The sequence below is a fragment of the Filicampus tigris genome, chromosome 18, assembly GCF_054856515.1.
Source record: "Filicampus tigris isolate MCC_2025a chromosome 18, RoL_Ftig_1.0, whole genome shotgun sequence".
NCBI lineage: Eukaryota > Metazoa > Chordata > Actinopteri > Syngnathiformes > Syngnathidae > Filicampus > Filicampus tigris.
The window spans coordinates 2,991,768-3,005,212 of record NC_141234.1 but is presented as its reverse complement, the minus strand read 5'-3'; the positions used below and the strand labels follow the sequence as shown (position 1 = coordinate 3,005,212).

Sequence of the window (13,445 nt, the reverse complement as noted above, 5' to 3'; positions counted from 1 at the left end):
CAGGATGGTGTGATTTCAAAACAAAACAAAACAAAAAAACATGAGACCAAGATGAATCATTTAAAATCATTTATCACCTTAAATGTAACCGCTACAACTCAAGAAAAGCCTACTAGAACATCTGAACTTTGTTTGGGACTAATCACAGGCAGTTCAAATAGTGGCAGGAATGTGCTGACTCCATAAGTAACTAATTAAGGAACTAAAATGACTGAGACTAACTGCAACTATGTAACTAACTAAGAACATGAAGCAAAGTAATGTAAGCCGCCCTCCCCCCCACCCCCCCCCCGGCCAAAAATTTAAAAAAAAATGCCTGTTAGAACATCGGACCTTTATTTCAGGTTAGGGTTAGGAGGGTGTGCACACTTGCGCAACCTGTATCCCAGTATTCTTACTTTCCCTCTCGAACAGGGGTGTGTAGACTTGTTCTATCCACTGTGGATATTTTTACCGAATCCCAGCTCTTCTTTCTCTTGGTCAGCAGTTGCTTCCCATCTCCTCTGTTGCCATGACAACCGTTCATACCGGTGACTCATCCAAGCGTCTGCCAGTCAGCTTGTTGACTCCCATTTTTACCTCGCGCACGGGGATGTGATGATGAGCCTGGACTTCCATAATGTGTGCGTTCATGTCTGTAAAGTTTGCACCACGTTTTAAAACCTACTCAAACATTAATCATCGGCACTGAAGTTGTGGCAGGCTATTCCATATTTAGTTTGAATCTGCTTGTTTGATTATGAACACAATTATCTCTTTTTCATTTATTTATTGCGTTGTACAGGCTTTGAAATGTTTTTTTTTTTTTTCCTCATGTTTTTAATGTCACAAAAACCTGGCTTTCAAAGAGAGGGCTGTAGACTTTTCATACGACTGTATAATTATATTTCACTGCATATTCTTTTTTATACGTTGCAGGTTTTTGTTTTTTCTTCACGTCACACCGTTCTGGCGCTCCTCTACTTTGCAAACCAGATAACAGGGTAGGAATCGGAAGGTAAAGTACTACGTACATTTGCGCGCTTTTAAGATGGCTGTGCAGACGAGCACTGCCGTTTGTACCAGAATTACTGCAAATACCAGAACCTGACAAACCTGTTTTCCCCCTCGCTCGCCTTAGAAGCCCCGGGGGTCAAGTACCAGAAACATTATACCTGATACCTGACCTCAATTAGCACCTTGTGCCTCAGCTTCTAACGTAATCAATGCGCCCGTTAAAGCAAACGACTGTAAGATGAGTTGTCCTGAAAGCACCTTGAAGTCCCTTCCAATGCAAATCTCATTCCACAGTGACCTCATCACTTTCAGATACAATCCAAATGTACTCTGTGCTTGCCAAATGCCGTAACAGAGCTTATAAGTGTAGTATTGATTATCCATGTAGCCATGCCAGTGCTGCAACCCATTGTGCTGCTTTTTTGATACATGACAGCATTGGTTGTACAGTGGATGTAAAAGTCTGCACACCCCTGTTCCACTGATGAGACCTAGGCCGCATTTCTTCAGATGGAAGGAATTACGAAGTTCCAAATAGCAGTCAGTGTTAGCACAAAACCTTGAATGTCAGGAAAGGCCTACTAGAACTGCTAAACTTTTATTCGAATCAGAGGTTAGCTTGAGTTGGACTGTGAATGCGTAATTCTGAACATGGCCAGATCTGCAGTCATAAGAGTGTGTGCACACTTGCACAACCACATTATTGCAATTTTGAGTTGTACAAAAATATGGCATATTAACGGGGCTGTAGACTTTTTATATCCACTACATGCTATTATTTGTGTATCTGATGTGTTTATTTCATTACCAAATGTGTGCGTGTGGGCTATTTATAGATACTTATACAGTGTTTCAGCTAATGCTATAGACTACTATTTTTTTTTCTTTTGATAATTTTTAGAAACCTACTTTTATTTCTTCAGTTTTGAATGTTTTAAAGTCTTCTGTTAATGTGTTTAAATGTGACCGCTGTACATTCTTATGGCAATTGTGGTAAGTTACTTTTGTTTCTTTCCTTTGCTTGAATGGATGGATGGAAGGATATTTTGGATGTTTGATTCTAGATGCTACTGTGTGACTCTGAAGGCTTGTACTGACTCTTTTCTGTCTTTTGAGGTGGTGTGATGTGTTTTTACCACTTAGTCCACCTTATGGCGAAATAGATTTTAAAAAATATGATTCACTGGTGGAACCACTTGATAACTTGACCGCTTGACGTTTCTCGCCGTGAATCACAGAAGTGAACGCCATGGTCAAGCATCCGGGTACTTGTGTCCATTACGTTACGTGGTGACATCACAAGACCACAGAGCAATTTGATTTGCTCGCCTGGAGGCGAAAGGGGGAGGAGGGTGGCAACCGGAAATCACGGTGCCCTCTGATAGTATAAAAGCTGACGTCGTTGAACTGACGATCTCTTTCTGTTACCTGGCAAGGGGCAGCAGCTTTGGCCGCGACAACCCAGAAACACCGGTAAGTGGCGCATTTTATGCCCTTGGGCTTCGTATAAGAAGCCGCCTTTTCCAGCATCCTCCATCAGTAGCCTGACGAAACCGTTATCTGGGCGTTAACCGGTTTTGGAGTCTTGCTTTAGGGCGTGTTATGTAATAAGCGGTTTGCGAGTTTTAGACCACAATTTTAGTAAAATTCGATTTTTAGTCCAACTATTATCGTGTTTACGCCGACTGCGATTTTGGATCTGTGTGTAATTCGCTTGCTCGGACTTTGATACGAAAAGGACAAAGGGAGTGTCCTAAAATGGCCGCTGCTTTCTTTCCTGAAGTAGTTGGCGCCTTGAAGACTGCGACAGTTGCGTTACTAGACCGGATGGCGTTTTATCTATGATTTATTTTATGTTAAATTACAAATTGCGACGTGGTATGTGGAACACGTGTCTCGTCCGGCCTAGTCCCCGGCGAGGCCTGTTAGCATCATGCTAACCGCTAGCAGTCTGGCCTGGCCTAAAGCTACAAGCGCGCCTAAGCGAGAAACTCCAGTGAAATGAACAAGTGGCTTTACTTTTAATTATTCGATCCACTCCTAAATAGTTTAATATTTTTATTATCACTCATTTTAATAACTGATACCTCTTTTCTTAGAAACTACAACAATGGCCAAGGAAAAGACGCACATTAACATCGTGGTCATCGGCCATGTCGACTCCGGCAAGTCCACTTCCACCGGCCATTTGATTTACAAGTGCGGTGGCATCGACAAGAGAACCATCGAAAAGTTCGAGAAGGAGGCCGCTGAGGTAAGGATTACTTTTTTTTTACACTGCAGTAACGGCACTCTTTCAAAATGGCGGCGCCAGCGTGCTCTTGCTGAGCTGTCGGCAAAAGGGCGTGCCCGACTATGCGCATGCGCATTCGGGTCTTTAATAACACAGAATGACTGTGCAAATGCCATGGTGAAAGAATGTAATGACTAATATTTAATTGTTGTGAAATTGTTTAAGGATGCACTGCTGATGACTGTTGCTAAATTGCAAAAAAATTAATTCACAGATGGGCAAGGGCTCCTTCAAGTATGCCTGGGTTCTGGACAAACTGAAAGCAGAGCGTGAGCGTGGTATCACCATTGACATTGCTCTGTGGAAGTTTGAGACCAGCAAGTACTATGTGACCATCATTGATGCCCCCGGACACAGGGACTTCATCAAGAACATGATCACTGGCACATCTCAGGTAATTAAATTATAATGCTAACTGAAAATGGGCATTTTATTTTCAGTGTATTTATTGAGTTTGACATTCCAGGCCGACTGCGCCGTGCTGATCGTCGCTGCCGGCGTGGGTGAATTTGAAGCCGGTATCTCCAAAAACGGCCAGACCCGCGAGCACGCCCTGCTGGCCTTCACCCTGGGTGTGAAGCAGCTCATTGTCGGAGTCAACAAGATGGACTCCACCGAGCCCCCCTACAGCCAGAAGCGTTTTGAGGAAATCACCAAGGAAGTCAGCACCTACATCAAGAAGATCGGATACAACCCCGCCACCGTTGCCTTCGTCCCCATCTCTGGGTGGCACGGAGACAACATGCTGGAGACCAGTGACAAGGTGAGAATCTGCTGCCCCTGTGTCAAATTGTGAATGGTTATGAATGGGGAAATTTGACATTGGCTTGTCTTTGTAGATGAGCTGGTTCAAGGGCTGGAAGGTTGAGCGCAAGGAGGGCAATGCCAGCGGCACCACCCTGCTGGAGGCCCTGGATGCCATCCTCCCCCCTTCACGTCCCACCGACAAGCCCCTCCGTCTGCCCCTGCAGGATGTCTACAAAATTGGAGGTAAGAAACTGGAATTGCATTTATTTATTTTTATTCAATTAGCAGCGGCTAATTTACTGTCTACCCAGGTATCGGAACAGTGCCCGTGGGCCGTGTGGAGACTGGTATTCTCAAGCCCGGCATGGTCGTCACCTTTGCTCCCACCAACCTGACCACTGAGGTCAAATCCGTGGAGATGCACCACGAGTCCCTGCCCGAGGCCGTCCCCGGCGACAACGTTGGCTTCAATGTCAAGAACGTGTCCGTCAAGGAGATCCGTCGCGGTTACGTCGCCGGCGACAGCAAGAACGACCCACCCAAGGGTGCCGATAACTTCAATGCTCAGGTGTGCATCCCGGGTTTTTGGGTTGAATTAACATGACTAGTTGGCGCATTGTAAGTTTATATATTTTTATTTTTTCCTCTATCTAGGTCATCATCCTGAACCACCCTGGTCAGATCAATGAAGGCTACGCCCCCGTGCTGGACTGCCACACAGCTCACATCGCCTGCAAGTTCAAGGAGCTCATCGAGAAGATCGACCGTCGTTCCGGCAAGAAGCTTGAGGACAACCCCAAGTTCGTCAAGTCTGGAGACGCCGCCATCGTCAAGATGATCCCCCAGAAGCCCATGGTGGTGGAGCCCTTCTCTTCTTACCCTCCTCTTGGTGAGAGCTCTTCAACAATTTGCAGTATGAACGCCATCAGGCACGAGTGGAATTTCTAACGCTCCTCCCCCACTTTTCCCCCAGGGCGCTTTGCCGTGCGTGACATGAGGCAGACGGTGGCCGTCGGCGTCATCAAGGCCGTGGAGACCAAGGACGTGAGCGGAAAGACAACCAAGGCCGCAGAGAAGGCCCAGAAGAAGAAATGAATGGTCGTGCAGGACATCCAGCAGGGGAACGTGTGCCGGCAGCAGCGGGCCACCCCTTCTTCCCCGACCTCCTCGCCCCACCCCGGATCATCTCTGAGGCACAGCTCTCTGCTCAAGGACTGGCTTATGCTGATTAAAACTCATCGCAAAAGTTTTCGCAGGAAAAAAGGAACTTTGCGGCAATGTCAGTCACCCAAACCACATGATGGTGCCTCTTAAGTTTTGGAAAGGTTTAGAGGTGTACATTGGATGTTCAAATGCCACAAAATTGATTGGAAACGAAAGCTGCTGGTAACTAATAAAATGTCTTTGAAAAAATGGACACAACCTGTCAACTTGTTTTTCTGCTGAAGCTTTGCTGTGAGCATGTTAAGCTAGTCACTCAGGTATGCATGTCAGACTGGCCTGTGACTCCGGTTACTCAAAGGATGACAGGTAAGCAATGTGACTCCACCCTGTTCCCAGGTTGTGTATAAAAGCTTGGGGTATTTCCGGCTCTGTCTTTTCACCCTTTCCAGATCAGGTGGACTAGCTGTTGCCTATCACAGGTTGGTAAGATTCTTCACAAACATCTTGGAATGTTCTGTAGGCTACTCCAATGAAAGACGGTTTGATCAATTTTGTGGGTTGGGAGGAAATTTCAACATTTGTTAGGAAAAATGTCTCACTTAACTTGACCCAGCTCTGAAATGACTAAGAAAAAAGTGGACGTCTGAAATGACTAAAAAATGGACATCGAGGTTGGACTTGTCACTACGGTCGACGAGTTTAGACATTTCAGACTTACTAGTCTGGATGCGCGCGCCGCCGCTGTTTGCGCGCACCCTACACAACTCGGACGTGACAACATGGCGGCGGCGGCGCAACATGGAGGCCGACCACGTGATTCGCAAAGGTGTGGCCCCTAGCGAGAAACTACTAGAATCGATTTGACAATTTATCATTGGCCATAAATGGGAATTGGATTTTTCCTTTAACCAACATGGGTCGGAGGTTGATCACTAAAATGAGACGTTCTTTCTTCGCCAGTCGCTCAAAATGCCCAAGGAGAAAATCCACATCAACATCGTGGTCATTGGCCACGTCGACTCCGGAAAGTCCACCACCACCGGCCACTTGATCTACAAATGCGGCGGTATCGACAAGAGAGCCATCGAGAAGTTCGAGAAGGAAGCCGCCGAGGTAGGTTGGCAGCCCTCCCCCACATTTCTTTTTACAGCTTTTCATTTCCAGGCCATTAGTGCCACCTACTGTTTCATATCGCACTCTACACCCGAACTTCACAAATATGAAGGGTTATGGAAAAATGGCCAATACTCGCATTTATTTATGTACAAAAAAAGACTGCTTAAAGCATTGAAAATGGATGTGAACTATAACAAACTAAGTCACTGTAACTAATGGAACTGTAATGATCTGTAAAAGTAAATGTAACTTAACTGGCGGAATGCGACAATCCCTGTGAACACAACTGCGTAACCATATACGTAACGTAGAAACTAAAACAAAACGTGTCAAGGAAAGCCGACTAGAACATCGGAACTTCATTTGGGGTTGATCAGTGGCACTAAAATGTTGGCAGGTTTGGGCTAACTCCTGTTCAAACTGAGTTTGGATGTGGTGGGTTCATTCACTTTTATTTTATCTTATTTAAGAAATAAATTTTTTTTAAAAATAATTGGTGGTTTTGAGCAAGTCTGAAGTTGTCTAAATGATGGTTCTATTAATGTATGATGGTTTTACATAACTTCCCCCCCTCCCCCCACTAAGTTTTATGCTACGAAGGTTCCCAAAGTGTGGTGAATGTGACAATATGAAAATAAAATGACATTTTCTTTCAGATGGGCAAGGGCTCCTTCAAGTACGCTTGGGTGCTGGACAAGCTGAAGGCCGAGCGGGAGCGCGGCATCACCATCGACATCGCTCTTTGGAAGTTCGAGACCGAGAAATACTACGTGACCGTCATCGATGCCCCCGGACACCGCGACTTTATCAAGAACATGATCACCGGCACCTCTCAGGTACTTTCAAACGCCACCACACACATACGCTGTATACCGTAAAAACACCGTTGATGGTATTATCCATATTCACTTTATTTCTATGCAATACTTTACACTGTGATACATTCCGATACTCGACAGTACAGTGCTTTCCATTGCGAGACTTTTGCACTATTGTGATGCATTACAAGATTTCCGTCACATAGACGTAATTCCCAGCTCTGCTTACTTTACATGATGAATGTTTTGGTATTTTCTGTTAGGATACTTTGCGATTCTCTGTTCCATGATACTTTACATTGCAGTACTTAACAGCTTAACAGTACTTTATCCAACTTGCATTTTACTGTATGCCGCATTTGAATGAATTCCAGGCCGACTGCGCCGTGCTAGTCGTCGCTGCCGGCGTGGGCGAGTTTGAGGCCGGTATCTCCAAGAACGGGCAGACCCGCGAGCACGCCCTGCTGGCCTACACCCTCGGCGTGCAGCAGCTCATCATCGGAATCAACAAGATGGACTCCACCGAGCCCGCTTACAGCGAGAGCCGCTACTTTGAAATCACCAAGGAAGTGAGCAACTACATCAAGAAGATCGGATACAACCCCAAAGCCGTCGCCTTCGTTCCCATCTCGGGGTGGCACGGAGACAACATGCTGGAGCCCAGTGACAAGGTGAGGATTGGAGGGGTGTCTGAAAACAAAACAAGCAGTCTTTTAAACATGTCAAATGCCGCTCTCTAATGTTGCACTTTATAGAAACACACAGTAGTGACAAAATGAAATAGAATGTAAAGAACTAAACAGCATCGGCCTCATTTTTTGTTTCAATTGAGTGCACATTGTGCTGCTGCTTCTGGTGTGCGCACCTTGGCCACCGGGGGGCAGTATAATCCAGATATAGTTTGTCGTTATTGGTCGCTGCGTATTTTTGTACCTGATTTTTATCATTCAGATATTTATAGTAGGATCAAGAAAAAAAGTATGGCATTTCGAAATGTCAAATGTGTTGTAACCCTGCGGTTGTTGTTTGATGTTTGTTTGTATCTGTAGATGGGCTGGTTCAAGGGCTGGTCGATTGAGCGCAAGGAGGGAAATGTCAGTGGTCGCACCCTGTTCCAGGCTCTGGATGCCATCCTCCCCCCTAAACGGCCCACCGAGAAGCCCCTGCGTCTGCCCCTGCAGGACGTCTACAAAATTGGAGGTATGTCATTCTAATTTCTCATCTTCCCAAACATTATTGATCCAAGGCATATATTTTACAAGAACAAAACAAGTATATATGCGATCCCCATCTTTTCTGTAGAACATATCATCACCCATTTGCATAGTTTTGTGCTCTTTCTGCAATTCCACAACATGGTGCAAAGCCCACTGTAAAAGGAACAGAGTAATTGGTGCCAAGGAAGTAAGTGGAAATGTTTCAATTGATTTGGGAATAACGCGAGAGCCTCTCGCCGACGCTCAGGTATCGGAACAGTGCCCGTGGGCCGCGTGGAGACTGGTATTCTGAAGACCGGCATGGTCGTCACCTTTGCTCCCATCAACCTGACCACTGAGGTCAAATCCGTGGAGATGCACCACGAGTCCCTGCCCGAGGCCCTGCCCGGCGATAACGTTGGCTTCAACATCAAGAACGTGTCCGTCAAGGAACTCCGCCGCGGGTACGTGGTGGGCGACAGCAAGAACGACCCGCCCATGGCAGCCGCGACCTTCAAATCTCAGGTGAGCCAAAACCAAAGTGCTGTGTTTATCCTTTTGTGTTCCGCAGATGAATACTGCATCTGTTGTCAGCTTATCGTGACATTCCCCCCCCCCCTCGCGCAAGGTGATCATCCTGAACCATCCGGGCCAGATCATGGCCGGCTACACCCCCGTGCTGGACTGCCACACCGCTCACATCGCCTGCAAGTTCACCGAGATCATCGAGAAGATCGACCGTCGTTCCGGCAAGACGCTTGAGCAAAACCCCAAATTTGTCAAGTCCGGAGAAGCCGCCATCGTCAACATGACACCGATGAAGCCCTTGACGGTGGAGGCTTTCTCAAATTACCCGCCCCTAGGTGAGTATCTCTTGTCAAACCTCAACGCGGTGGCACAGGAAAACTCTTGGAAACATTACAACCTCATCAAATCGCAAAAGAAATCCTTGTGCAGCTGTAAGAATAATAATGTATATAATGATTCATGTGTGAGATTTTTCATGATAAGGCTTGTTAGCTTTATTGGTAAATTCGAACACATCATGATTCACGCGTTGGATTGTTAAATTCTAACACATGAATCACGATAGACATTATTATTCTTACATTCCCCCCTGTTTTTATATAATATAAAGCTAACAAAGCTAACTAGCCTAATCATGAAAAATCTTAACACATGAATCATTATATACATTATTATTCTTACTCAGTTTAAGTGAAAATAAAATAACACTCTGTAACATTGTGCTTCATAAAAACATTGCGTATTCTATTTAATTTACTAATTAAATTAATTATTAATTATAATTTATTAATTCTATTTAATTTAATAATTAAATAGAATAAAACCGTTTTTGCAATCATTATTACAGTATTTTTTTTTTTTTTTTGGGCTTGAATTCAATGCACGTTGTGTTGCTCCGACTGGTATATGTGCCTTGGCCACCTGGGGGCAGTATAATACAGATATGAATATACATGGAGCCGGTCAACACCTCAATAAACCGCAGTGATATTGGTCATTCTTCGCAGAGGATGAACAATTTATGCCTGTGTGCGCGCCTTGGTCCAAATAAACATTACTTAAAGCGTGATAATGCAGCAACCGAAAAGTCCAAACAAAAAATCGGCCAAACGGCAGCTTGTGTCTTGCTGACTTGCTTATTTACTGAACGCGCCCTTGGTTGTTGCCCATTGCAGGCCGGTTCGCCGTGCGGGACATGAGGCAGACGGTGGCTGTCGGTGTCATCAAGTCGGTGGATAAGGCCATCCCCTCCAGCGGGAAGGTCACCAAGTCCGCACAGAAAGCACAGAAGAAGTGAATTGTCATCATGCGGGGTGCGCAACAGAAAGTCGCCTGCGTGTCCTCCACCTGGCTGTTTTCTCCCCGCATCAGTTCTCTGCTCAAGGACTGGCTTCTCCTTATGAAAACTCACTGGAAAAGTGTCCGTAGGAAAAGAGGACATGCCTTCCTTTTCGCAATGAATGCAAGCTTACTGTTACATTGAAGTCAGAAAAATAAACATCAGATGTGTGACCAAATGAAGTTTCTCCTTTTTGTGTGTTCTAAGGGAACATATTACAATGTTTCCTCATTTGCAGTCTGTTAACCAATCTATGAATGTATCTCTAATCATATTTCCATACTACGTGTGTATATGCTAATCTCATCAAAGCATCTATTAAGTAGCATGGACATGCTATGAGCTCCCTTGAAAGTCACTACACAAATCCGGGCTATTGTTAAATCTAAGATGTTAGTGATAACAACCATCATGGATACACATACCAAATGAATGCACATAAACTCATCACAATTTATTATTGAGATTCTAAAAGGAATTAAAATATATATCTATTTAACCAGTTGGAGCTGGTGTATCTTACCTATAAGTACGTGAATGTTTGTATTGTTAACCGGAGGGTAAAGGTTCAAGTCCTGCTGTGGACAAAAAAATGTAGAAGGTTTTTGGAAAGATGCTAGTCTGGTTTCATACTACTATTGAGGTGCCCTTGAGCAAATTAAGGTTTTTGTAATATTTACGAAAAATTGGGAGTATAACACAACTGGCATTGGGATATAATAATATCATGATTGATTATAACGCACCCAAAATGTTCATTGTATGAAAGTGTAGATATGCATTACAATTTACAATAAATTCACATGAATTGTTTGACAATCATAACAAAATAGTTATTATTTTCGCATTTACTGTATTCGTTAAAAAAACGCGGAAAGGTGTTTCAAGCCGCCATCTACCGTCGGACTGTTTTCCGGGTAGCACGTGCATATAAATATTCCTCACCGGAAGTGATACGTTCTCTTCTAGCGATCCAACATGGCGGTGAGTAGCACATCAGTGCAAACGAATGAACTGCTACGAAGACGCCGTCGAAATCTGCAAACATCGGAGCTGCAGACCCTTATGAGTGGCCATTTCACTCACAGACATTTAGATACTCTTACCATCGAAACATTTCAAGTCATATTCCGCCGATGAACATGATTAATCGCCCGGAAATATGCTAAGTGGCTAAGGCTAGTTGCCGGAAAATAAGAGCCCTAACGTCCATTACTCTTAAGAAGAGTTCACCTTCATTACGGCAGTCTTAGCAACGTGGCAAGTAGACCTTTTCGTTAGTTTTTTTTTCAATATGACAAGACGACGTCCTTTTTAATCGACTTCACTTGCGTGTTGGAGCTGTATGGTGAAGCCAACAGCGGGAATATGTACGCGCATGTTCTCCAAGGGTTCCCAAACTTTCTTTAACCAAGCACATGCTTAACACTACAAAAACCTCACGGCGCACTTCCAAATAAAAAGTAATTTGTGTATACATGGAAACAATGATGCCAATTAAGGCTTACCATGAAATCTGGTGACACTGGCGATAGGTGGATCTACAGGTTAAATGTAACTTTAATTTTGTGGAAGAGCATTTATTGTTCTGTCTGTTTATGTTGCTGTCATAGATGACCAAAGAATTGAATATAATTTATGACACTTGAAAATGTGAGCGAGCTGCCGTCATTGTATTCTTACTGAAATCCGTCCACTCTTGTTTATCAGGACCAGGGTGAGAAGAAGGAGAACCCCATGAGGGAGTTGCGCATCCGCAAGCTGTGCCTGAACATCTGCGTGGGCGAGAGTGGCGACAGGCTGACCCGAGCTGCTAAAGTGCTGGAGCAGCTCACGGGACAGACCCCCGTCTTCTCTAAGGGTGAGCGATCTGGCTGCGGAACAAATGGGGGGGGGGGGGGGTTTACATGCAGCATCTGGGGCTGTGCAATCAAAAGTTGAACGCCTCTATGTAGTAGCCCCCAAAAGAGTTTAAGCAAAAGCATCATTGGATGTCAGCAAATCGTGAGACTTCAGCTCAGTGGTCAACTCGAGGGATTCACGTCTGCTTCCCCCCTCCCTTGTCTTGTGCGTGTTTGTTGCAGCTCGCTACACCGTGAGATCGTTCGGCATCCGCAGAAACGAGAAGATTGCCGTCCACTGCACCGTCCGCGGCGCCAAAGCCGAGGAGATCCTGGAGAAAGGACTCAGGGTGTGTTGGTGTGTGGGCGCCTGACAAGCACAAGCCGGGACGTCACTTTTTACTTTTTACTCCCCTCTCATGTTCAATATTTGACACTGTGAGCCCCAAAATATTTTCAACTCTGCTTCTCAGAGCTGTTACAAACCTATGTTTTATTTACAAAATGTGTTATGTATTCATATATTTTTAGAAACCGAAGTACACGCGTAGGGCCCATTTTTTTTTTTCGTGGTCGAAATAAGAACCGTTCTGCTGTGAAAGGAAATTCAAGCGAAGTGTCACTGCTGCAGGTGCGTGAGTACGAGCTGAGAAAGAACAACTTCTCCGATACCGGAAACTTTGGCTTCGGCATCCAGGAGCACATCGACCTGGGCATCAAGTACGACCCCAGCATCGGCATCTACGGACTCGACTTCTACGTGGTACGTGACTTGGGCCGTGGGCTCGTCCTTTTATCTCGGGTGGACTTCATTTTTTGCGACTAAACCGTCGCGTTCAGGTTCTGGGGCGACCCGGCTTCAGCATCGCAGACAAGAAGCGGAAACGCGGCCGCATCGGCTTCAGGCACCGCATCCGCAAAGAGGAGTCCATGCGCTGGTTCCAGCAGAAAGTCAGTGCAGCGCACGTTGAGTGGACGTTGTCAAATAATGCCGATTCATAACACTCGGCCGCGTTTTGTCTTCTCGTTTCAGTACGATGGCATCATCCTCCCTGGCAAGTAACAGGACCACCTTTGATGCCTTTTTAAGAAATTAATAAATAATAGAAAAGATTAGACTGGTCGTGTCTTTATTTTAATTGAAAAACTTTTGTTGTAGTTAACGCTTGTCTTGACTAGAAAAATAGTCGATAATGCGCAAGATAGTTGGACAGCCTTTTAAGTCTTAAATTTGATGGGGGGAAAAGCCTTGAACAAGTTGTTTGCGGGCAGTGTTTTTTTTTTTTTGATTTTTTTTTTTTAACAAATCGATATCTGCAAGTCTTGAGTTTGATGTAAAAGACCTTTTAAAAAGTTACATTTCATGGAAAGTCCGTAAAATTTGTTACATTTGATAGATGTTGCCAT

The 13,445-nt window shown here is 44.8% G+C and overlaps 3 protein-coding genes across 3 annotated transcripts; all 3 read left to right on the top strand.

The window, feature by feature from the left end:
* Nucleotides 1-2,312: 2,312 nt before the first annotated feature.
* Nucleotides 2,313-5,458, top strand: LOC147131977 (elongation factor 1-alpha). The gene is made up of 8 exons (XM_086014135.1): nucleotides 2,313-2,469; nucleotides 3,096-3,250; nucleotides 3,504-3,683; nucleotides 3,756-4,052; nucleotides 4,129-4,279; nucleotides 4,348-4,604; nucleotides 4,691-4,925; nucleotides 5,010-5,458. The coding sequence occupies exons 2-8, from the start codon at nucleotides 3,107-3,109 to the stop codon at nucleotides 5,129-5,131; spliced, it is 1,386 nt and encodes a 461-aa protein (XP_085870261.1). The 5' UTR covers nucleotides 2,313-2,469; nucleotides 3,096-3,106; the 3' UTR covers nucleotides 5,132-5,458.
* Nucleotides 5,459-5,598: 140 nt separating this feature from the next.
* On the top strand, nucleotides 5,599-10,375 carry LOC147131976 (elongation factor 1-alpha-like). Its single transcript, XM_086014136.1, has 8 exons — nucleotides 5,599-5,679; nucleotides 6,161-6,313; nucleotides 6,973-7,152; nucleotides 7,509-7,805; nucleotides 8,184-8,334; nucleotides 8,599-8,855; nucleotides 8,959-9,193; nucleotides 10,034-10,375. Exons 2-8 carry the CDS (start codon nucleotides 6,170-6,172, stop codon nucleotides 10,153-10,155), a joined length of 1,386 nt encoding a protein of 461 aa, XP_085870262.1. The 5' UTR covers nucleotides 5,599-5,679; nucleotides 6,161-6,169; the 3' UTR covers nucleotides 10,156-10,375.
* A 710-nt stretch (nucleotides 10,376-11,085) lies between these two features.
* Nucleotides 11,086-13,151, top strand: rpl11 (ribosomal protein L11). Its single transcript, XM_086014551.1, has 6 exons — nucleotides 11,086-11,181; nucleotides 11,908-12,058; nucleotides 12,282-12,388; nucleotides 12,670-12,801; nucleotides 12,879-12,989; nucleotides 13,072-13,151. Exons 1-6 carry the CDS (start codon nucleotides 11,176-11,178, stop codon nucleotides 13,099-13,101), a joined length of 537 nt encoding a protein of 178 aa, XP_085870677.1. The 5' UTR covers nucleotides 11,086-11,175; the 3' UTR covers nucleotides 13,102-13,151.
* Nucleotides 13,152-13,445: the final 294 nt, after the last annotated feature.